Source organism: Oncorhynchus nerka, linkage group LG27 (genome assembly GCF_034236695.1).
Source record: "Oncorhynchus nerka isolate Pitt River linkage group LG27, Oner_Uvic_2.0, whole genome shotgun sequence".
Classification (NCBI taxonomy): domain Eukaryota; kingdom Metazoa; phylum Chordata; class Actinopteri; order Salmoniformes; family Salmonidae; genus Oncorhynchus; species Oncorhynchus nerka.
The window spans coordinates 85,237,601-85,263,981 of record NC_088422.1 but is presented as its reverse complement, the minus strand read 5'-3'; the positions used below and the strand labels follow the sequence as shown (position 1 = coordinate 85,263,981).

General features: G+C 42.5%; 1 protein-coding gene across 2 annotated transcripts; it reads right to left on the bottom strand.

The window, feature by feature from the left end:
* Positions 1 to 1,362: 1,362 nt before the first annotated feature.
* LOC115119662 (lactadherin-like) lies at positions 1,363 to 25,904 on the bottom strand. Of its 2 annotated transcripts, none has more exons than XM_065012153.1 (10): positions 25,721 to 25,904; positions 18,892 to 19,017; positions 17,963 to 18,094; positions 11,690 to 11,803; positions 11,322 to 11,503; positions 10,636 to 10,791; positions 10,213 to 10,357; positions 6,192 to 6,376; positions 4,370 to 4,525; positions 1,363 to 3,148 (listed from the first exon to the last, which is right to left on the bottom strand). In XM_065012153.1, exons 1-10 carry the CDS (start codon positions 25,797 to 25,799, stop codon positions 3,005 to 3,007), a joined length of 1,419 nt encoding a protein of 472 aa, XP_064868225.1. In that variant the 5' UTR covers positions 25,800 to 25,904; the 3' UTR covers positions 1,363 to 3,004. The 2 variants fall into 2 exon arrangements, with proteins under 2 accessions (XP_064868225.1, XP_064868224.1); XM_065012152.1 differs by having other exon boundaries at positions 6,192 to 6,394; positions 25,721 to 25,903.
* Between the last annotated feature and the right edge of the window lie 477 nt (positions 25,905 to 26,381).

Genomic DNA, 26,381 nt, shown 5'->3' with positions numbered 1-26,381 from the left:
TAGTTGAAAGCCTTGGCCAGGGGCAAGACATACCAGCCTGTGTGAATAGTAGAGAGATGAGGAGCTAAGAGGGTCTGATTACTACTATAAACACCAGTCTATTGCCCAGCCAGGAGAGTCCTTTATTGGGTCATAGGTGCCCCGTCCCAAATGGCACCCTATTCCCTATATAGTGCACTACTTTTAACCAGAGCCCTATGTGCCCTGGTCAAAAGGTACCATATTTAGATGGGTGCCATTTGGGACACACCAGGGAATGTTTGGATGGGAAAGACACAGACAGGACTATGGTCTGACCCACAATGGAAATCCCTCAGGGGTCTCGGACAGTGTTACAACAGAGCGGTCATCAATGGCTTGTATCCCAAAAAGCACCCTATTCCCTATTTAGTGCACTACTTTTGAGCAGGGACCCATAGGGCTTGGGTCAAAAGGCATTAGGATGCCATTTAGGACAAACACATGGGTTGTCTTCTGTGGTTCACACTGGACTGGCCAGACTACTTCCTAGTCCCAACATGTATGGGACACCAAAATGGACTAGACATCGAATTTTCCTTCAAAAAAGTTGAGATGAGTTAGTCTAGCCTTAATGACAGTGTTTTATGAATTATTGTGCCATTGTGAAGTCGGGAACAGAGCATTATTTCTAGACAGTCATCACGCCCAAAGAGTCTAAATTACTGTAGTTTATACTGACGCTGGCTGTAAACACGTTTATTGCAACTATGAAGTTTAAGAGTGTCTTTATTTTATAAAAGCAATTCAGATTATATGCACTAACATACACAGCCCCATTAACAAGCCCCCATGATGTCACTTAATAATCAGGTCCCACTTCTGCTGGAACCAACTTTTTTCTGTCCTGCTATCCATGACAAGCCCGTCCTGACAGTATGATCAGACAGGTCAGGCAGGAGAATGGGGCTCCACTGCAGAACTAGGGGGAACACAAAGTTCTGCTCTGTAACGTCCTGACAGTATGATCAGACAGGTCAGGCAGGAGAATGGGGCTCCACTGCAGAACTAGGGGGAACACAAAGTTCTGCTCTGTAACGTCCTGGCAGTGGCATGGTCACAAATTGAAGAGGAAGAAACAGTGGGAGGGAGGAGAGGGAGGGAAAAGGAGAAGGGGAAGTAGTAGAGGAACAAAGAGAAATGAGAGAGAGAGCAAGAGCGAGAGATAAAGAGAGAGAGAATCTGCCTGTCACTGAGAGTTAGGCAGAAGGGCGAAATTACAAAGGGACACTTTTTGTGCTTCTAACTAAGTTGATGCTATTACTGTAAGACTGATATCAATGTTTACCCATGCAATGTCTTATGTAATGGACATTCTTTTCAATCAAAATGTTTAACACAGAATGTTTTTCAACTTGTTTTAATTAGTGATGTCTGTTGAAGACCAACATATTTGATTTCTTAAAAAGAAAAAAATTCAAACCACAACAGAGTCCAATCATTTCTACTCACTCAATCATTTCTACTTGTCTCTTGTCTGTACGATTTCATTTCTGCTAATATGGGGAAAAAGCCGTTTCAGGCCGACTTGGAATGCAAGATTATTATTAGAACATAAACAAATCTGCTAAATTGGCAAAAAAACTTAAGTCATGGATCAAGTGTGAACGGTACACCATCATACTGAACAATCCTTTGCAGCTTTTAGTTTCACTTTAAAAAACAATGCCCTTCCTTCAATTAATATACAGTATAGGTAATGTACAGTACAATAATTCCTTTGTCAGTTTTTCAATTTGTTAATTTATTATGTCCAGCTATTTCCCAAAAAGTATATTGCACACAGGCCCTGCTTCAATATACTACTAAGTGCTCATATCGACCAGCTGACGTGTCTACTCTCCCTTCCATACAATCACATCTATATTATGGTAGGCCAGGGGTCTTTAACTCCAGGTCTGGGGGCCACATCAGGACTGCAAGCTGCTTTTTTGTGGTCCTCGACAGAGCCTTTTGTTTACTGTAAATCACAGTGGAGGCTGCTGAGGGGAAGACAGCTCATAATAATGGCTGGAATGGAGCGAATGGAATGGCATCAAACACATAGAAACCATGTGTTTGATACCATTCCATTAATTCTGCGACAGCCATTACTACGAACCCGTCCTCCCCAATTAAGGTGCCACCAACCTCCTGTGTTAAATCAGTGGTATTCAAACTTTTTCAGCAGGGAACCCATTTTTTCGGCAGAATTTCTGGTGACCCCAACCCAAATCTAAAAACACAACCTACATCAACAAATAACTTTCAATTCATTGTCTTGTCATCTCTCTAATAAAAATTAAGAGAACCAATATTTCTCAAAAATGTATATTGTCCCATACAATAATCTGTTGGCTACTTTTCATTTTTTCGGTCTTTAAGTCCACGCCGACTGGGATAGGATGTTATTTTTATTTGGCGACCCTGACTCTGAATACCACTGCTGTAAATAGAAGGCTCTCACCCTGGATACATAATGTCAAAGAGCACGGCGGGACAAGCAGCTGCTAGGTCGGCTGGCAAAGTGACATCACACAGAACTGTGAGTGTTTGGAACGTGTTGGAACTGGCAGCGCTGGGGGAAGGGTTTGTCCGACATGTTCGCTATACTGTGCTACTTTTGACCACAGCACATGTACTGCCAATAGGTCAAAAATTGTGCACTACATTGGGAATAGGCTGTCATTTCAGACATACCCTAATTCTTCAAAGAGAATGTGAGAGCCCATATATTTAGAATTGACACTGGGCCACAGTCACTGTGGAAAGGATCAAAAACAAATTGGAATTGATCAGTTTTAGCTGAAGAATAAAACATCTGAAAAATATTTGTAGAAATACAAGCTGTAGAGCAGATTTAATCTGGAAAATATTCTATTGATGCAAAGTTCTGGAACGTTAGATTTCTATGTCCTGGTGTAGAGGAAGGTGTGACTGATTCCAGTGTGGACAGGTACGTTATGGAGACTGGGTGGAGCACTGGTGGATTATGGGTAATGTAGTTCTAGTAGTCACAGCCCAGCAGCTCCATGCGCAGGGTGATGCGCTCTTGCCACTCCCAGGGCACAACGCGCAGGTAGCGGGCGTAGAACGGAGGCTCAAACAGGTTCTTCTTATGCATGTTGTTGTCAATGTTGCCTTGGAAAATCTGTCAGGGAACACACACACATCAATGGTCAATGGTTAACTACCAAATCTGTCAGGGAACACACACACATCAATGGTCAATTGTTAACTACCAAATCTGTCAGGAAACGCACACACACACATCAATGGTCAATGGTTAACTACCATATCTGTCAGGGAACACACACACACATCAATGGTCAACGGTTAACTACCATATCTGTTGTATGGTGTGAATAATTCTACATCTGAACAAATATGTCTGTATTTAAATATGCATGTTGAAAGGGACTCATGAAATGTCTTTTTTTTGCATTATACACAGTGTGCGGGAGTCCTTCTCAAGGTTCACTTCAGTTGTTCAATCTCCTACCCAGCTGTGTTAAGACATTACTTCATGTGTGTAACAGTTATTGTTCAGATAAACTTCAATATTCACCCTATTCATTGAAACGGTCAGTTTTAATGGTTCTACTGAATGAGAGATCTAATATGAACCAATATGTAAAGGTCAATGTCTGAGGCCTCCCATCAAGGATTGTAAATTGGTCTGAACTATGACCTCATTCATGATGACACAACTCCCCTCCCAGTCCCTCTGAGGAAGCCCCTGGCTACGTCACATAATGTCAAGGGTCTACACTCAATGAAAAGATGGGTTGTTTATTCGTCCCTGAAGGTCATTGAATTATTCAGCGTAGGCCCCCAATGCAAATTTAAACAGCCCCTTGCTTGCAGCACTCCCATGGGGGTGAAGATTGGCCTCTCCTATTCCACACAGAGAGGGGGGCTACAGGGGTGAGTGTCACTAGCACTGTTCCAGCCAGGGACAAAACAGGAAGATCATTCACACAGAGGACCAGGGGATACACTCCACACACAGGGTGGGGGTCCGGAGAGGGGGTCCGAAAATTGGCACGGGAAACACAGTCAGGTCCCAACTCATGTCAACAAACTGTGCAGAGGTTTGCAAAACCCCTTATCCCTACTATCGAAATCAAATAGTCAGGGTAAAAATGATTATAGTATGTCTGTGTCTCTTTACTTTTAAATGGCGTCCTCTCCTTTCCTTTATGAACATTGAAATGGCTGGGTAGACATATATCATCTAACAGATAAGATCAGTGGCGATGAAGGAGAGGAGACAAGGAAAGGAAACCAATTAAGCGTATCAGAACTATGGGGAGCCCCAATATATGGGACTGTCATAATGAGAATACGTTGTGAGCAGTGGTTCACAGACCTTCTCTGTGTTGGTGTTCTCATCCTTCACTAGGTTCCAGGCCTGTCCGTCGTCGCTATAGGCCACTTTGAAGGCGGACACAAACTGCACCACCCCAAAGTCCTTGGCCCCCTGGGTGATGATGCCTGTCAGATGCTTGGTCTTTTCCAGGTCAACCTGGGACAGGATCATGGAGGACAAGACAGTAACATATAGACCAGAGTAATGATAATACCTTCAATTCAATGAACCCTGTAGTTTGGTATTTAAGAAGTAGCTCTTTTCCCAAGGTCAAATAAAATCACAAAACGTGTCTTGGCTACAGTAGAAAAACCACAGTAGAAAAGAGAAGGATGGTTCACACACATTCATTTCAGGTGAAGAAAGGAAAATGTTTATTCCATTTCAAACGTTTCGTCCATCTGACCTTCATCAGTGTCATACAAACCTACAACTACTACAAGGTAGACTCCCCTCACAGGAATGTCTTCACTTTTCACAATAAGAAGTGTGTGAGCGGGGTGAAGTTTATAAACAAAGATACTACGTCAACATATGTCAGACTCCGATCCCTGATGTCTGTTTTCCCACACAATTTGTACCCAATATTGAATAGCTGTTTCATCATATAAAATAGTATGACGCAAGAACAGATGTCAGAATCCCACAAGGATGATAAAAATGATCCATGACTTTTTGTGTTACAAATCATATTAGGAAGAGAAAGTGATCCTTCCTCTAAGCACTGTTTCCATTGATATTTAGATGGTTTTCACAGAGAAATGATGTGGTAACAATCTATACACTCTGGTACGTACTACAACTAATTCAACACAACTGGGAACTACCTGGTAGCTAAAAGTCCCCATCCTAAAGACACAAACAAGTAACTCATTACTGTATGAATACCATTTGACCAATTTCCAAGTAATTACCATGTCATTTCTAAACCGTAAAATAAAGTGCTACCCGAAATCCTTTGTTAAAGTAGACAGTTTAAAATGGTAATGTGGGATTGGTACATACATGTACTTACACTACTGTTCAAAGGTTTGGGGTCACTTAGAAATGTCCTTGTTTTCCATGAAAACATACATGAAATGAGTTGCAAAATGAATAGGAAATATAGTCAAGATGTTGACAAGGTTATAAATAATGATTTTTCATTGAAATAATAATTGTGGTCTTCAAACTTTGCTTTTGTCAAAGAATCCTCCATTTTGCAGACCTTTGGCATTGTAGTTGTCAATTTGTTGAGGTAATCTGAAGAGATTGCGGGTACTATTTAATGAGTACTATTTAATGAGTACTATTTAATGAAGCTGCCAGTTGAGGACTTGTGAGGCGTCTGTTTCTCAAAATAGACGCTCTAATGTACTTGTGCTCTTGCTCAGTTGTGCACCGGGGCCTCCCACTCCTCTTTCTATTCTGGTTAAAGCCAGTCTGCGCTGTTCTGTGAAGGGAGTAGAACACAGCGTTGTACCAGATCTATTCCATGCTGATTTCTCGCATGGAATAGCCTTCAAAAACAAGGCCATTTCTAAGTGACCCCAGACTTTTGAATGGTAGTGTATATAGCTAGCTATTGGTTCTTAAAGAATAGATGTTTAGATGCTTTACTCCATCAGAATCCAAAATACTGTTTTACTCCATTGTTTGTAAACAATATAATTTTAAACAAACACTAACTTCAAAATATGGTTAAAAATATGCTTTTGAGCTCATGGATGTTCAGTCTTTGTTCATAAATTTCTCCAGGCCCCATCCCTCAGCTGTTGACCAAAACAAGTGGTTTGTTTTTGGAATCCATACTGCCCCTTTAAAAGAGGAGAGTCAGTCTCACCTGTAGCCACTCTGAGCGGTTGTTAGTGGCGGGGGACCAGGCGTTGGTCTTGCCCTGTTTGTCTAGCCGGGCGAACTGTGGGTGCCAGGTGAAGGCATCAATGCCCCAGGTGCGGAAGGCACTGGACGCCGAGAGCTGTCCATCAGAGACAAGGCGGGACTTCATGCCCATTGGCTCAGAGCAACCTGTCGTGTTGGAATATACTGTAAACGAAACAGCAGAGAGACAATGATAGACAGGAAAGGAGTGGAGCTGAAAGACAGAGAACCAATAGAGAAAAACCAATGATCACACCAAAGTGAAGAGCCACCCACTCAGTGGAATACATTACAAGGAGCCCGTCCTCCTAATTTATCCCTCCACCAACCAACACTGCAGCTCAAGGCATGTAGATTAGCCACTTACTGATTGATCGATTGATTTGACAACATGACATAAACAATGTAGGACCGATAGCATGATATAAACATTGAAGAACAGATAGCATGACACAAACAGTGTAGTACAGACAACATGACATAAACAGTGAAGTATACTGTAGATAGCATGACATAAACAGTGTAGGACCGATAGCATGACATAAACGGTGAAGTATACTGTAGATAGCATGACATAAACAGTGAAGTATACTGTAGATAGAATGACATAAACATTTACATTACATTTAAGTCATTTAGCAGACGCTCTTATCCAGAGCGACTTACAAATTGGACAGTGAAGTATACTGTAGATAGCATGACATAAACAGTGTAGGACAGACAACATGACATAAACAGTGTAGGACAGACATCATGACATAAACAGTGTAGGACATGTGGCATGACATAAACAGTGTAGGACAGATAGCATGACATAAACAGTGTAGGACATGTAGCATGACATAAACAGTGTAGGACATGTAGCATGACATAAACAGTGTAGGACAGATAGCATGACATAAACAGTGTAGGACATGTAGCATGACATAAACAGTGTAGGACATGTGGCATGACATAAACAGTGTAGGACAGACAGCATGACATAAACAGTGTAGAACAGACAACATGACATAAACAGTGTAGGACAGGTAGCATGACATAAACAGTGTAGGACAGATAGCATGACATAAACAGTGTAGAACAGACAACATGACATAAACAGTGTAGGACAGATAGCGTGACATAAACAGTGTAGGACAGATAGCGTGACATAAACAGTGTAGGACAGATAGCGTGACATAAACAGTGTAGGACAGACAGCGTGACATAAACAGTGTAGGACAGACAGCATGACATAAACAGTGAAGTACAGATAGCATGACATAAACAGTGTAGAACAGATAGCGTGACATAAACAGTGTAGGACAGATAGCATGACATAAACAGTGTAGGACATGTAGCATGACATAAACAGTGTAGGACATGTAGCATGACAAACAGTGGAGGACATGTAGCATGACATAAACAGTGTAGGACATGTAGCATGACATAAACAGTGTAGGCCATGTAGCATGACATAAACAGTGTAGGACATGTAGCATGACATAAACAGTGTAGGACATGTAGCATGACATAAACAGTGTAGGACATGTAGCATGACATAAACAGTGTAGGACAGACAGCATGACATAAACAGTGTAGAATAGACAACATGACATAAACAGTGTAGGACAGATAGCATGACATAAACAGTGTAGTACAGATAGCATGACATAAACAGTGTAGTACAGATAGCATGACATAAACAGTGTAGGACAGATAGCATGACATAAACATTGTAGGACAGACAGCATGACATAAACAGTGTAGGACAGATAGCATGACATAAACAGTGTAGAACAGATAGCATGACATAAACAGTGTAGGACAGACAGCATGACATAAACAGTGAAGTACAGATAGCATGACATAAACAGTGTAGAACAGATAGCATGACATAAACAGTGTAGGACATGTGGCATGACATAAACAGTGTAGGACATGTGGCATGACATAAACAGTGTAGGACATGTGGCATGACATAAACAGTGTAGGACATGTGACATGACATAAACAGTGTAGGACATGTGACATGACATAAACAGTGTAGGACAGACAACATGACATAAACAGTGTAGGACATGTGACATGACATAAACAGTGTAGGACATGTGGCATGACATAAACAGTGTAGAACAGATAGCGTGACATAAACAGTGTAGGACAGATAGCATGACATAAACAGTGTAGGACCGACAACATGACATAAACAGTGAAGTACAGATAGCATGATATAAACAGTGTAGGACAGACAGCATGACATAAACAATGTAGGACAGACATCATGACATAAACAGTGTAGGACATGTGACATGACATAAACAGTGTAGGACAGACAACATGACATAAACAGTGAAGTACAGATAGCGTGACATAAACAGTGTAGGACAGACAGCATGACATAAACAGTGTAGGACAGATAGCATGACATAAACAGCGTAGGACAGACAACGACATAAACAGTGTAGGACAGATAGCATGACATAAACAGTGTAGGACAGATAGCGTGACATAAACAGTGTAGGACAGATAGCATGACATAAACAGTGTAGGACAGATAGCATGACATAAACAGTGTAGGACAGATAGCATGACATAAACAGTGTAGGACAGACAACATGACATAAACAGTGTAGGACAGACAACATGACATAAACAGTGTAGGACAGATAGCATGACATAAACAGTGTAGGACAGACAGGTATGCCATATTATTTCCTGTGTAAAGGCACACTACAGAAAGTTAATAGTAAGACCAAGTAATGAAAGCAGGGAATGAAAAGTACCAGACAGATATTTATAATAAACAAATAACATTTGTATAAAGGAGGCATTGAAATGAATAGGAAAGGAGGCAGGGAATAGGAAAATAATGGGGAATAGGAAAATAATGGGGAATAGGAAAATAATGGGGAATAGGAAAATAATGGGGAATAGGAAAAGTGAGTGAAGCCCAATAGCCTTACTAGCAGCAAGTCAATTTGAACTGTAGCTCTATACACACTGAGTAATAGGGTGGGGCTGGAAACACATATGGACATGGTGTGTGAGTGTGTGTGAGTGTATGGGTGGTGCTTTTGTCAGGAACTCCGTCCCCATTGTTGCACTGCATGGGTCTCCCTCTGAATGCTGTCCAAACCATTCCCTACAGTATGTGGTCTAAACAGAACTAAATCTAGACTCATGTTAGGACCTCTAAACAACCCCTCTTACTGTCAGCAAGCTGGACAGAAGAGCCACAGTGTCAACACAAGGAGACCGCATGTACCCAACTTAATGCCTTTTACTTGGTGGGCTTGTAACTTTTCTCAAGGTCTATTTGTGGTTCAGGCAGAGGACTCTGAATGGGGTTTTATTTACAGCTGCATGTCAATAGTCTGGAGTGGCTTCCTCTCTTTATCTCCCCATTACCATCAAGGTCTATTTGTGGTTCAGGCAGAGGACTCTGAATGGGGTTTCATTTACAGCTGCATGTCAATAGTCTGGAGGGGCTTCCTCTCTTTATCTCCCCATTACCATCAAGGTCTATTTGTGGTTCAGGCAGAGGACTCTGAATGGGGTTTTATTTACAGCTGCATGTCAATAGTCTGGAGTGGCTTCCTCTCTTTATCTCCCCATTACCATCAAGGTCTATTTGTGGTTCAGGCAGAGGACTCTGAATGGGGTTTTATTTACAGCTGCATGTCAATAGTCTGGAGTGGCTTCCTCTCCCTATCTCCCCATTACCATCAAGGTCTATTTGTGGTTCAGGCAGAGGACTCTGAATGGGGTTTTATTTACAGCTGCATGTCAATAGTCTGGAGTGGCTTCCTCTCTTTATCCCCCGATTACCATCTGATGTAAAAAACAAGACACCAAATGGCCAGATCATATTTCTATCACCTGTCCTGAGTTTCCAGATCGATGCAGACGGAGACGAGGAGGAAAGGAAGCCAATTAAAACTATTGAGATGCAGTCTAGTCGTCTTTCCACTCTATTTCCCCGTGTAGAGTTGTCTGTTTACCATTGAGCTCACAGCCCACCAGCTCCATACGCAGGGTGCAGGCCTTGCGACACACCACAGGAATGACGCGGATGAACTGGGCCACGATGGGAGGGTCAAACAGGTTGGTCTTGGTGCTGTCATTATCAATGTTACCCACAAACACCTGTGACACAGGGCACAGAAGTGATGTCACCAAGTTGTTACAGGCATTCATGTGGGAGCAACTGTACAGGTCCAAGTAAAACATGCCAGTAGGAACAGATCTAGGAACAGCTTAAACCTCCCACAATTCTGACCTTAACCATTAAGAGGATGAAACATATCTGACCCGTTATAAGTTATTGTAGACTGTAGGAAATGGGACAACTGTTTAAAATAACTTACACTGAGTCACTAACTATAAATGAATATTACTATGGTAAACTCATATTGTAAAGTCACCTTGTCCTTCCTCTGTCCCGCTGGTCTGTAGGGGGTGTAGGTCTTACCATCAAAGCTGGAAGACACTTTAAAGACCTTAATGTACTCAGCTATGCCCATTCGACTGGCACCCTGGGTGATGATGCCAGTTAGGCGCATCTTCTTTTGCATGTTGATCTAGAGTCAGAGGTCAGAGAGAGGTCAGACACGGGTCAAGCCACTAATCATCCTCCCCACTGGGAATCCAAAAGGCTTCTACAGTTGTCCCCATAGGAACAATGTTTCTGTTCCAGCTAGAAAGGATTCTACATAGAACCCAGAAGGGTTATTGCAGGAACAAAAAAGGGTTCTTCAAAGGGTTCTCCTATGGGGACAGCCAAAGAACACTTTTATGTTCTAGATGGCACCTTTCTTTCTGAGAGTACAGTGTATGTCTGTTTATATGGGTACTACATGCTTAGACTTTACTAGAGCTGTGTAGCATCATTCAGACAAATCGAAAAAGTGTTTCATTTCATTTCCATGACAATGTCCATAGAGAGGCCAGATCGAGTGACTTCATCAAGTAGAAAAGCATGTTTCAAGCCAAAGTTTAGTCTGGGCCCATGAGGTGCTGGCCACAGTCCACCAGTGGGTTATGACCGACCATTTGAGAACACGATTACCACAACAAGTGATTATTTACTAAACTGACTTGGTTCTCTAACCTCCATCCAGGGGTTCTTGTCATGGTTGGCGGCGGTCCAGGCGTTGACCATGCCCTGGTTGTTGAGCCGGGCCAGTTCTGGACCCCAGCGCTGAAGACCCATAATGCCATAGTGTACAGAGGAGGACGAGATCTGAGACTCTACGATTTCTCCTCCCTCCATCCCCATCAGAGATATACAACCTGGAACAAACACATACATATGTTATATTGTCTTATATAGGAGACAGAAACAGGTTATAATCTCTAATATGGACATACTGGTTGTGACTTAAAGTACAAAGAGAGACAGTTCATAATGTGTAACACACAGAGTAGTAGACATGTTTCAGTCTCTCCTACGCAGCGGTTCCCCTGCCCTATACTTACGGAGCTGGCATTGCTTTCCAACGTAGGGTGAAGGGCACAGGCAGGTGTAGTCACCATCCAGATCTCGACACATCCCACCGTTCTTACATGGCTGCTTCTCACAGTCATTCACATCTAGACAGGACAAGCACAAGAGATAGACACCGTTACATAGAAGTTGGGTATGTCATCATAATAAACCCTGTCCTAACATAGGAATCTGACATGGGACTTCATAATGTCACATAGTAAACCTTGTCCTAACATAGGAATCTGACATGGGACTTCATAATGTCACATAATAAACCTTGTCCTAACATAGGAATCTGACATGGGACTTCATAATGTCACATAATAAACCCTGTCCTAACATAGGAATCTGACATGGGACTTCATAATGTCACATAATAAACCTTGTCCTAACATAGGAATCTGACATGGGACTCCATAATGTCACATAATAAACCTTGTCCTAACATAGGAATCTGACATGGGACTTCATAATGTCACATAATAAACCTTGTCCTAACATAGGAATCTGACATGGGACTTCATAATGTCACATAATAAACCTTGTCCTAACATAGGAATCTGACTTCATAATGGACTTCAACATAAATGACACTTCATAATAAACCTTGTCCTAACATAGGAATCTGACATGGGACTTCATAATGTCACATAATAAACCTTGTCCTAACATAGGAATCTGACATGGGACTTCATAATGTCACATAATAAACCTTGTCCTAACATAGGAATCTGACATGGGACTTCATAATGACACATAATAAACCTTGTCCTAACATAGGAATCTGACATGGGACTTCATAATGTCACATAATAAACCTTGTCCTAACATAGGAATCTGACATGGGACTTCATAATGACACATAATACTTTTCTGGATGGATTTTTTTCAGGAAGACATCAAGAAAGACTAAACATTGTTGCCCTTATCTGGTCATATAACTAGATTTGCTCTATACAACCGGACCATAACGATTGAAAATACATCAGAATGAACCAGTTCTGCCCACTGGGTCTGACATCTAAAACCCTCCCTGGACCTGAGCAGGAGAGAACACAGTCCCTGATGGCTAAATGCAGTACACTTGTACCCCAAAGGTAAGTCAGATATAGCCCAGTGGTAAGACTACCTGGCATGCAGGCTAATCAGCCAGGTGGGTGAACCTTGAAGCACCACAATACCACCAGTGGGCCTCCGTAATGCCTCTCTGCAGGTGTGTTCTCTAAGACACAGGGGTGATTACAGGGGCACAGCTGGGGGCAACTTTGGGGCCCGGCATCATAAATGACCACAGGTGAAGGGCAGGGTTGTGGTTTTGGGTGTGTTCTATGTTGTGCCTGCAGGGTGAGGTGACCTGGGAGTAGTCTATAGTAGTCTGTCCACTGCTGCAGCTCTTTCTCGTCCCCACCAGGGGGCGCAGTTGTATTATAAATAGCATGGACTAAAACTGGGCTGTATTCATTAGTCCACACCATAGCAAACCATAGCAAAATGGTGTGCAACAGAAAACACTGGTAGGTCCCCTGTTTGCTTCTTATTGAACAACAACAAAATGATTCAACAAAGTCATTGGCGTCAGGGGAATTTTAGAAGTGATTATTGTTATCAGATAAAACAGTATATCCCAAATGGTGGGTCGTTACCCGGTAGCGAGTCATTACTGATTCGTTCTAGGGTGTGGACCTTCGAAAAATCTGCTTTGTTCGTTCATTCAGTGCCCGTGGGTCACAGGAAAATTCCAAAATATTTTGGTGGGTCATCGGACAGAAATATTTGGTAACCACAGAGCTAGAACATCTTGATATTGTAATTACTCATCCCGGGAATAAAAAAAAATAGGCCATAAACAGTAAACACAGTGGTTGAAAACGGTGTTTATAGCCGTCTAAGTGTCCCTGGGAGCCACTTCCAGGTTGTAATCTAGGGGGCAGACAGCACTTTAACACTACATCTTCTGTTTAGCTACTGTTCCCGTTAACTCTAAGAGGATTGGTCCAAACTCTAAAACCCATTCCGCTCAACGGCGTGACAACACACACACCCACACTGAGAAATACAAGCACACACCCACGGGCATTCACATACACAGGAAACACACACACGCACCGCACCCTCCAGTCATTCTGAGAATCTACTCGGTAAATAACATCTCTGACCTTGATTAGGTAGATTAAATGCCGTAGGTGTATCTTTAGACTGTGTGTGTGTGTGTGTGCGCGTGCGTGCGCCTGCATGTGTGTATGTGTCCATGTCTGTGCCAATGACAGACAGGGACACTGACAGAAGGTCAAGAGTGGTTTGATCCATTCTTAGAAGGAAGGGCAGAAGATTCTAGAATAATGGGGTCCATAACAAAGAGCAGTATATCCAACCACTACCCAAGCAGGAGAATTTCAGCCATGTTGGACTAACAAGACAGTACTGGGATCCACCCTACCTACAGGCCTATACAATCTATGACGTCTGGTAGAACAAGGACAAATGTGGGTGGTGACAACCATACAGCAATAACACTGGTGGTCAGACTAGCAGTTAGAGGTTATAAATATGCTATGAATCATCTACAGTTTGGTAGTTGCATCAGCACGCCTGGTTTTTCAATCAGATTCTGGACTTTCAATGGAAAACTTGGACAAACCAAGGAAATGAATGGAAAGGACAAGGGTTATAGTGGCATTAGCCTCCTAGATCCTAATCTGGAATGTGAAAAGTCTTGTACCAGTCCATGCATGAATATCAGTTTGTTTTAATGAGATGGCAACCAGCACTGACCCAACTAGCACTGGGGCTCTCAATAGCTAGGCCTACTGTGTAGAGAGCAGGACTGGCAGTGCTCCCCTCGCTCTGCTAAAGCCTTCTGAGATTAGAGTGGACCATGGCTAATTGCTGTAAAGGTGCCTCAGAGGGAGAGTTCCTGGCTGGCTAGGGGGGGTATTAGAGAAAACCTGGTAGAAGCTTGTATACACAAAACATGCAACTTAGAAAAAGTCAATTGAACATAAATATCCAAGATGGCTGAATTTAAAATGGGGAAATTGTTGAGCTGACATTGTATACCCCATTAATCCAATGATTTATGTTCAACGGGAGTCAAATTTTTTGCCTTTGCAAGTTCCATTTGACTTTATTACATTTTTTTGTCAGGACCAGTTTATCATTATTACATACAGTACCATGCAACAGTTTGGACACACCTACTCATTCAAGGGTTTTTCTTTATTTTTACTACTTTCTACGTTGTAGAATAATATTGAAGACATCAAAACTATGAAATAACACATATGGAATCATGTCATAACCAAACAAAAAATGTTAAACAAATAAAAATATATTCTATATTTTAGATTCTTCGAAGTAGCCACCCTTTGCCTTGATGACAGCTTTGCATACTCTTGGCATTCTCTCAACCAGCTTCACCTGGAATGATTTTTCAACTGTCTTGAAGGAGTTTCAACACACAGTACGCTGAGCAGTTGTTGGCTGCTTTTCCTTCACTCTGCGGTCCAACTCATCCCAAACCATCTCAATTGGGTTGAGGTCAGGTGATTGTGGAGAACCAGTCACTCCATCCCTCTCCTTCTTGGTCAAATAGCCATTACACAGCCTGGAGGTGTGTTTTGGGTCATTGTCCTGTTGAAAAACAAATGATAGTCCCACCAAGCGCAACCCAGATGGGATGGGGTATCGCTGTGGAAGCCATGCTGGTTAAGTGTGCCTTGAATTCTAAATAAATCACAGACAGTGTCACCAGCAAAGCACCACCACACCGTTACACCTCCATGCTTCACGGTGGGAACCACGCACGCGGATATCATCAGTTCACCTACTCTGCGTCTCACAAAGACACGGTGGTTGGAACCAAAAATCTCAAATTTGGACTCATCAGACCAAAGGACAGATTTACACAGGTCTAATGTCCATTGCTCGTGTTTCTTGGCCCAAGCAAGTCTCTTCTTATTATTGGTGTCCTTTAGCAGTGGTTTCTTTGCAGCAATACGACCATGAAGACCTGATTCCCACAGTCTCCATTGAACAGTTGATGTTGAGATGTGTCTGTTAGTTGAACTCTGTGAAGCATTTACTTGCACTGCAATCTGAGGTGCAGTTAACTCTAATGAACTTAACTCTGTAGCAGAGGTCTTCCTTTCCTGTGACGGTCCTCATGAGAGCCAGTTTTATCAAAGCACTTGAAGAAACTTTCAAAGTTCTTGAAATTTTCCGGATTGACTGACCTTCATTTCTTAAAGTAATGATGGACTGTCATTTCTCTTTGCTTATTTGATCTGTTCTTGCCATAATATGGACTTGGTCTTTTACCAAATAGGGCTATCTTCTGTATACCACCTCTCCCTTGTCACAATACAACTGATTGGCTCAAACACATTAAGAAGGAAAGAAATTCCACAAATTAACTTTAACAAGGCGCACCTGTTAATTGAAATGCATTCCACGTGATTACCTCACGAAGCTGGTTGAGAAAATGCCAAGAGTGTGGAAAGCTATCATCAAGGCAAAGAGTGGCTACTTTGAAGCATCTCAGATATATTTTGATTTGTTTAACACTTTTTTGGTTACTAAAATGATTCCATATGTGTTATTTCATAGTTGTGATATCTTCACTATTATTCTACAATGTAGAAAATAGTAAAAATAAAGAAAAACCCTGGAAGGAGTAGGTGTCCAAAGGTGTGTCTCTCTCTCTCACACACACACACACACACACACACAGTATTTAAAGCCCATCCATCAGCAGCCCACGCTTCACCACATTGTGGGTGTGTCCCTGGGATGCACTGCAGGCAGAGTTACTTCTCCTCATCATAGAAGGGTTTAGAACACTCATTCTTAGGTTTTTGTTATCCAAATAAATGTTTTAAATGTCATCATAATGACATCACTGTTTTAAAGGGGCAATCTGCAGTTTCGATACAATAACAAAGTCACCCAGCTGCTGTTTTGGTTAACAGCTGAGGGAAGGGGCTGAGAAATCAACATATTTCTAATTCATGGACAGAGCTATGGATAAAAGGACTGTCCATACATGATCTCAAAATGATAGTTTTAACAATGTTTTTAGGCTATACAGTTTTTGACTGCAATTACATTGTTTACAAACAAAGGAGTAAAACAAGTTTATATTTGGGGTTCTAATAGGGTATGACAGTTGATCTAAACTCATGAGAAATGGGTATGTTTAATTCATTTTAAAAGTCTAAAGATGGATGTATTTAATACAGATTGCCCCTTTAATGTCATGTTACTAAACGTTCCTTTGGATAGGAGCGTCTGCTAATGATACGAGCGTCTGCTAATGATAGGAGTGTCCGCTAATGATACGAGTGTCCGCTAATGATACGAGTGTCCGCTAATGATACGAGTGTCCGCTAATGATACGAGTGTCCGCTAATGATACGAGTGTCCGCTAATGATACGAGTGTCCGCTAATGATACGAGTGTCCGCTAATGATACGAGTGTCCGCTAATGATACGAGTGTCTGCTAATGATATGAGTGTCTGCTAATGTCTTTTCTGTACTACTCACATATTTAAAAACTTTTTTTTTAAAGTAAGGACCAGATTGGACCCGCAGTGAAGGTTAAAGAGCTAAATCACAACTTCTCCAAAAGCTGAGATCACACTGAACATCTTATGCCTCCCAAGCAGGAGATTAAAAGGAGATTGATATCCACGATTCACCCAGTCACACTGCATTTAGTCAAAATGGCTGAAAAACGCTTTTTCACTCTAAGACGCTTGGCTGGGTTGTCATTTCCTCATTAGCTAACAGCCCTCCAACGAGCTGAATGAAAGTCTTTCATGAATCATGAGCTCACCACAATGCTTTCTTACACTCATGCACAGAGTGGAAAATGTCTCAGGCTTTTCTAACTTTTACACCCATTAATGTTAATAATGCCTCAACACGACCTGCCATGACACACCATTCAGTCTGTCAGTTTGTTGTTTTGACCGGAATGGTGGAAGTTAGGATTGGGGTAGTGGACCCTACCCAAGCCAACTTCTGGTTCTCCTCACCTAAAACAATTTGGCGTTAATTGTTTCTGATTTAAAAATGTACCTTAAGACAACAATCTAGGGGAAACGCTGAGTAGCACAGACATGTTGGCCATGTTTGGCTACTTCCATATTACTTTCACCAATCCAACCAACCAACCAATTCAGATCTGGGATTACTTGAAGGAAGGAAAGCCCGGGTCGGCAGGGCGAATTAGGACAGGTACAGTCACAAGTAAGGAACTTACTGATCTGGCAGTGCACGCCCTCGAAGCCAGGCTGGCATTTACACACGTACTCGCTGAACACGTCTCCTCGTCTGGTCGGAGTGATGACCTCACACGACCCATCATTCCTGCAGGGGTTGGGAATGCAGGGACCTAAGGTAGGATTGACCAATTATAAAGACGGGACACACTCAAGGAAAAAAATCAAGAATATGCTTTCATATAATGAAAAACAGTCAGGTTTGACGAACAGAAATGGAAGCCAGCGCCTAGGTGCCAGTCCAAGAAATTAGCTTTGCTTCTAAAAATGAAGTGACAAGACCAAAATCTCAGTATACTGAGTATATTGAATTGTCCCATTTGAAACTCAAAGCTTTTTAAATACGTCCATCTGCCTTGACCATATTTGGCTAGTGCTACTCCTCCTTACCAGTCTCATTGACCTGCCGTGACCATATTTGGCTAGCGCTACTCCTCCTTACCAGTCTCATTGACCTGCCTTGACCATATTTGGCTAGCCCTACTTCTCCTTACCAGTCTCATTGACCTGCCGTGACCATATTTGGCTAGCGCTACTCCTCCTTACCAGTCTCATTGACCTGCCTTGACCATATTTGGCTAGCGCTACTCCTCCTTACCAGTCTCATTGACCTGCCTTGACCATATTTGGCTAGCTCTACTCCTCCTTACCAGTCTCATTGACCTGCCTTGACCATATTTGGCTAGCCCTACTTCTCCTTACCAGTCTCATTGACCTGCCTTGACCATATTTGGCTAGCGCTACTCCTCCTTACCAGTCTCATTGACCTGCCTTGACCATATTTGGCTAGCGCTACTCCTCCTTACCAGTCTCATTGACCTGCCTTGACCATATTTGGCTAGCTCTACTCCTCCTTACCAGTCTCATTGACCTGCCTTGACCATATTTGGCTAGCTCTACTCCTCCTTACCAGTCTCATTGAGGTGGCAGGTGTCTCCAGTAAAAGCATCAGCACAGATACAGATGAATGGGTCCTCCCCCACCCCGGTCACACACGTCCCTCCGTTATGGCAGAGATTCACTTCACAGTAATCTCCTGGAAGAGGGGGAGCGAGAGAGAGAGAGATGTGGAGAGCGGGGAAGAGACAGTGGTAAAGAGAGGGAGAGAGGGGAGAGAGAGGAGTGTCACAGGGTGGCCACATAAAGGCACGATATGGAGCCTCCATGCACCTGCCATGTTTTAGACAGTTTGACAATCTCTGTGTCAAAAGGCAGTTATACCTCACCTCAATGGCCTCTCCATTACATGTGATCAAGCATATCTTACATCACAGCAAGAAAAGTTGGAGGGTTGATAAGGGACGTCCCTGGACTCCTGGCCCTGTATTCACAAAGCATCTCACAGTAGGAGTGCTGCTCCAGGGTCAGTATATGCTTTCAGATCATAATGAATAAGATGACACAGGCAGGGAAGACCTGATATTAGGTCAGCACTCCTACTCTGAGACACTTTGTGAATACAGGCACTGGCACTCTAACGAGAGTCGTTTCCCTCCATGAACACAAAGGAGATGTGGTGATGCTGAGGGCCCATGTTAGCTGGGAGGTCATAGAGGGCCTAAGTGCTGACTCACAGAGCACAGGAAGGAGAGGACAGAAACATCCAGAGGGAGACAGGTGGTTTTATGGTTCCACTAAGCCAAGAGTGACCTTACAGTCCTCCATGACATACCAGCATACTATTCCAGTTCATAAAACAGATTCATAGTTGCTTTACAATGGGTAGGTTCAATGACATACAGGAGTTTGAAGAGGTGAGCTGAGAATGGTCATTAGAGTTGACAATCATGAACAAGCTCCCTGCCTGAGAAAAATAGTTGGTGTGCTCCCTGTCAAGTATTGCTAAGTAGCTTATTATAGAGTTACAGGTATACCTGATGTACTTACCCTCTTGGTACAATGTAATTACTAAGTATTTTATATAACCAGGTCTATGTAATGTAGAGGGCTGCATGGTGGGGATCTCACTCCTCTCACCATTCACCTGGGCTGTTCTATTCATCAGTGGGTTTAACAGCCTCTGTCAACAGACACGTTACAGCATGAACACCAGCGTTAAAACACTTCCTTTGAGGAGCTGACAAAGGGGTGAGAGAAAGTGTTGTGTTGAAAGTGTACGAGGCATTTCAAGTTAAAGGCATTTCATGATTTTGTGGAGATTCCTATAAAAGGTGATATCTAGAACCTTAAAGAGTTCTTTGACTGACCCCATAGGAGAACCATTTTTGGTTCCAGGTAGAACCCATTTGGTTCCAGGTAGAACCCTTTTGTAGAACCCTTTCCACAGAGGGTTCTACCTGGAACCCAAAAATTCCTCTGCTGATTACACTCAGGAAAGTGAGGGGATGGAAAGGGGAACAGAAGTGACACCTGTCTTTGAGTTTATGGTTCATGACAATAAAACATAAATGGTATCAACCCGTTTCAGTTTCTTTCACCAACTGTCAGCTATTCAAGTGGAACGTGACCCTCGTGTTGTGTACAAGCATTTTGCTACACCTGCAATAACAATGAGGTGCGTGGGTGCAAAATAACTTATGTTCTGCTTTTCCTGCTGCTTGGATACTAAGAAACACATTTAAACACAGCGAAAGATCAATCTCGGAACCCAGAACCTAAACTTGAGTGCAGGCTGGTCAGCTACAGTATGTTAACAGTCTGTCATGGGAACTAGCCACAGATTATTGCTCTGGGTCCAGACAGACACACTGACATGTTAAATGGACTGTGCATTTCATTCTCACCTCCCCCTGTGCTTTACTTCACTAACAGAATGTGTTTGTCTTCCAAACTAAAAGAATGCAGGATTCCCTAGATTATAAACAGATCAGGAATATACTGTACCTCGAAGTGGATTCCCATTTTCCTCATTTCAGGAATGACCAAAACTTACAAAACACATCAAATCAAATTGTATTGGTCACATACACATATTTAGCAGATGTTATTGCGGATGTAGCGAAATGCTTGTACACAACACCAGGGTCGCGTTCCACTGCTCAGACGTTGCATGCATCAAGCAATGGTTTCTGCGTGCCAGGACACTTCATTGACTGTGTCATCGACTGACAGATGGATGTGGTTAACTGATAGGTAACATACCTATACAGACGTTGTAAGATCTGACAATGTGTAAGCAGTGGAATGCGACTTAGGTGTGTCGAGGGTCAGGGGGCTTGAGCCAGGTATACCACCTAAACCTATCAACACACAACATGAACAGGTGGTCGAGGTAAAAATTCCTGGTGCACAAATAAGAGTGACCATACAGAGCTCATTCTATCACCAAAGTGAAACTGGTTCTCTAAATTCTCTGAAGATAATCTGAAAATCTCTGCATTATAAGTATTCCAAGAGATGTTGCAAATAAACACATGTTTTGTTGTACAGTGATGCGGATATAATTGAGCACATTGTTGCCTAAGCTTACAGGTAGACCTTTCATTACAGTAGCCATACACCTGTACACTCTTAGAAAAAAAAGGTTCCAAAAGGGTTATTTTTCCGTCCCCATAGGAGACCCCTTTTTGGTTCCAGGTAGATCTATTTTGGGTTCCATGTAGAATCCTTTGTGTAAAGGGTTCTACATGGAATGAAAATGGGTTCTACCTGGAACCAAATGGGTTCTACCTGGAACCAAAAAGGGTTCTTTAAACAGTTCTATGGGGACAGCTGAAGAACCCTTTTAGGTTGTAGATAGCAAGTGGAGGGTTGCCGGGTAGAATCACAGGCCCGTCAGTAAAAATCTGGTGAGAATTGAATATCCTAGTTGCCATCTGCTCCAGGGGTGCTGCGCAGTGGCTGACCCTGTACTTCCAACCCTTCTGTGTGTGCATTGGGGTGGGTTGAGTAACAAAAATACATTTCTGTTCTCCAAAAAGAAAATGGACATTAAGTGTGGTTCCTCTTCTTCCTTTTCAACCTACTATGATTTAGAGTAAACAACATGCCTCTTACAGGAACCACTGGTTGTGATCGTAGACAATAAACATAAGACTGTGCTGCTAACCATATCTCTACATTTAAGTACAGGGTTGACAGTCTATCATCAAAAATCACATGGCAACAATATGTCAGGCGTTCAATTATATACATTGACTCTAAAAATAGCAGACAGGACTGAAATAATACCCTTCACACTTTTGAAGCACCAACTTTGATGATCTTTTAGGTTTATGGGGGTTGTCATCACTAGAACCATGGTCTGAACAACTGCACTCACCTAGACCATTTGAGAGAGGTAGAGCCCTCTGGATCGAGGAATTGTCTGAGGCAAAGAGTAGCAATCTTCACTATCTAAGCTCTAGTGATATATTTTCAGTGGTGATATGTGATACATGTTTAAAATATGATTTACACAATTAAATGAAAGCAGAGCTTGAAAAGTGTATTTGAGAGTGAGAAAGAAAATCACTTGACTGAAAGCACACTTCAAATGTAATTCTTAGCTGAGCAATGCAAATTTGATTCATGATGAGTTAAATGATAAACTAATCATTGATCATAGAAAATGACATCCCTTCATTTTACAGACCTAACTACACAAAAAAAGTAATGACAAGAAAATGACTGTTTCCTGATTAAAAGGAGTGTGCCAATAACTTTTTTCCCTCCCATTACGTTTATCCCTTGCTGTCTCTGCCGGTTCCTCTCTCTCCACTGGGATTCTCTGCCTCTAACCCTATTACAGGGGTTGAGTCACTGGCTTACTGGTGCTCTTCCATGCCGTCCCTAGGTGGGGTGCGTCACTTGAGTGTGTTGAGTCACTGACGTGGTGTTCCTGTTTGGGTTGGCCCCCTTGGGTTGTGCCGTGGCGGAGATCTTTGTGGGCTATACTCGGCCTTGTCTCAGGATGGTAAGTTGGTGGTTGAAGATATCCCTCTAGTGGTGTGGGGGCTGTGCTTTGGCAAAGTGGGTGGGGTTATATCCTGCCTGTTTGGCCCTATCCGGGGGTATCATCGGATTGGGCCACAGTGTCTCCTGACCCCTCCTGTCTCAGCCTCCAGTATTTATGCTGCAGTAGTTTGTGTCGGGGGGCTAGGGTCAGTTTGTTATATCTGGAGTATTTCTCCTGTCTTATTTTTATTTTACCTTTATTTAACCAGGCAAGTCAGTTAAGAACAAATTCTTATTTTCAATGACGGCCTAGGAACAGTGGGTTAACTGCCTGTTCAGGCGCAGAACGACAGATTTGTACCTTGACCCCTAGGACCATGCCTCAGGACTACCTGGTGTGATGACTCCTTGCTGTCCCCAGTCCACCTGGCCGTGCTGCTGCTCCAGTTTCAACTGTTCTGCCTGCGGCTATGGAAACATGACCTGTTCACCGGACGTGATACCTGTCCCAGACCTGCTGTTTTCAACTCTCTAGAGACAGCAGGAGCGGTAGAGATACTCTCAATGATCGGCTATGAAAAGCCAACTGACATTTACTCCTGAGATGCTGACCTGTTTGCACCCTCGACAACTACTGTCCATGCTGGTAATTTATGAACATTTGAACACCTTGGTCATGTTCTGTTATAATCCTAGCTGGCCACCCCTCATAGCCTGGTTCCTCTCTGGGTTTCTTCCTAGAAAGGCTGGGTTTCTGTACAGCACTGAAAAGCCAACTGACATTTACTCCTGAGATGCTGACCTGTTTGCACCCTCGACAACTACTGTGATTATTATTATTTGTCCATGCTGGTAATTTATGAACATTTGAACACCTTGGTCATGTTCTGTTATAATCTCCACCCGGCACAGCCAGAAGAGGACTGGCCACCCCTCATAGCCTGGTTCCTCTCTAGGTTTCTTCCTAGGTTTTGGCCTTTCTATGGAGTTTTTCCTAGCCACTGTGCTTCTACACCTGCATTGCTTGCTGTTTGGTGTTTTAGGCTGGGTTTCTGTACAGCACTTTGAGATATCAGCTGATGTAAGAAGGGCTTTATAAATAAATTTGATTTGATCATCCAGCCCACATTTGGATGTCCAGCTCCTGTGACATTTAACCTTTTCACTAAGACCTACAGGTGAAAAGTTGGGACATTGCGTTGTAAATGTCTGATGCAAGAGGTATGGGCCAGAGCAGTCAACACAAGGAGCTGGACATGAGAGTGACAGGCAAAATCAACCGTTATATCTGGCATTAATGAAGTGTTGGCCTACAGAGAGTTACTTTGCTTAGTTCCTTTACAGTGAAAAATAGTCATCTGAATAAAATCAATACAGGTAAATGATACAAATATGAACAGCTGTGAGTAACCAGTAGGTGTGTAATGGAAGAAGGATGCCAGAAACAGGTTGTAACTCAGACACCTGTGAGTAACCAGTAGGTGTGTAATGGAAGAAGGATGCCAGAAACAGGTTGTAACTGAGACACCTGTGAGTAACCAGTAGGTGTGTAATGGAAGAAGGATGCCAGAAACAGGTTGTAACTCAGACACCTGTGAGTAACCAGTAGGTGTGTAATGGAAGAAGGATGCCAGAAACAGGTTGTAACTCAGACACCTGTGAGTAACCAGTAGGTGTGTAATGGAAGAAGGATTCCAGAAACAGGTTGTAACTCAGACACCTGTGAGTAACCAGTAGGTGTGTAATGGAAGAAGGATGCCAGAAACAGGTTGTAACTGAGACACCTGTGAGTAACCAGTAGGTGTGTAATGGAAGAAGGATGCCAGAAACAGGTTGTAACTCAGACACCTGTGAGTAACCAGTAGGTGTGTAATGGAAGAAGGATGCCAGAAACAGGTTGTAACTCAGACACCTGTGAGTAACCAGTAGGTGTGTAATGGAAGAAGGATGCCAGAAACAGGTTGTAACTCAGACACCTGTGAGTAACCAGTAGGTGTGTAATGGAAGAAGGATGCCAGAAACAGGTTGTAACTCAAACACCTGTGAGTAACCAGTAGGTGTGTAATGGAAGAAGGATGCCAGAAACAGGTTGTAACTGAGACACCTGTGAGTAACCAGTAGGTGTGTAATGGAAGAAGGATGCCAGAAACAGGTTGTAACTCAAACACCTGTGAGTAACCAGTAGGTGTGTAATGGAAGAAGGATGCCAGAAACAGGTTGTAACTCAAACACCTGTGAGTAACCAGTAGGTGTGTAATGGAAGAAGGATGCCAGAAACGGGTTGTAACTCAGACATACTGGTGGTTGAAACAGTGTACTGTACAGTAAGTGTATACTTTATGTTTGTATCTAATACGAGAGTAGAGGGCTTTATGTTTCTAGAACCTTAGCTGGAGTCTTTGGCTGTTTTGGCTGCCAGAGCCAGTCTACCTCTGCATGTAACATATAAAGTCCTTGCACGTTAAAGGGACAATCTGGAGTTAATACATCCATTTTTTTGATCTGGTAAATTAATGACATATAGCCATTGATTATTGAAGAATATAATTTATAAATGCTTCATGAACTTCATCAGAACCCAACATATAAGCATGTTTTACTCAAATGTTTGTAAACAAAGTCAATGTAAATATACACTGTAGGTCTATAGCGTCAAAACATGGATAAAACTATCATTCTGATCTCACGGATGGTCAGTCCTCATGGATGGTTAATCTATCTGTAAATTTGAGAGTGGTTATATTTCTCAAGCCACATCTTTCAGCTGTTTACCAAAACAAGTAGCGGGTCAGTCGCTTTGTTATTGTTTGAATTCCGGGTTGTCCCTTTGAAGGATTAGACTTTAACAGTAGATTCTTGCGATAGGGTTGGATGAGTTAACCAACTAAATAAACGGGACTCACCTTTCACTGAGCAGACGGCAGCGATAAGGACACAAGCGCAAATAAATGTCAAAGGGCACAAAAACCCGTGACGTTTCATGTTGATTTCTCGAGAATTCCCCACTCTTTCCGAGAGTAGACCAGATGGATAATATAATACGGTGATACCGCTAGTTTCCCGGCTGAGATTGACAGGGAAGGTAGGCGGGTTCTAAATTAGCGGGTTCCATGGATTAATGCGCGGGTGGGCGCGTCGGAGGCTGGGGTAGATCCCTAAACCTTGTACTGTAAAATGTGTGTTAACATTTGTGTTTCACTTTATATATTTTTTTTACAAACACTTTGGAATAGACATATGTACTTAGAGAACTTACTATGTTGTTGAAGTCTGGCTATAGTATATGAACAATGGTAGGTGAACATTTTTCGCTATATGTAACTAATTTACCCTTAAAAGTGGGTACCTTTACCCTTCCCTCTGCAGATCTGGACCTGGGGGGTTTGATGTCCACATTTGGAGTTTTATCGCTTCCTAGTGGACGTTTTTCCGAATTAAATAGAACATATTATGGCTATGGTCAAACCATAGAGATAGATAGAGGACGCTATAGTGCCCAAAAGCACGTTTTAGCATGGGCAGCGCCATTGAGCATGGGCAGCGCCATTGAGCGCCATTTTGAAG

What these genes read in the sequence shown, in the direction of transcription:
- LOC115119662 (XM_065012152.1), bottom strand. Translation starts at nt 25,799, where the DNA reads ATGAAACGTCACGGGTTTTTGTGCCCTTTGACATTTATTTGCGCTTGT. An exon ending in TGCCGTCTGCTCAGTGAAAG is followed by an intron (nt 19,018 to 25,720) that starts GTGAGTCCCGTT and finishes CCCCTCTTCCAG; the next exon opens with GAGATTACTGTGAAGTGAAT. An exon ending in CGGGACAGAGGAAGGACAAG is followed by an intron (nt 10,358 to 10,635) that starts GTGACTTTACAA and finishes CCTGTGTCACAG; the next exon opens with GTGTTTGTGGGTAACATTGA.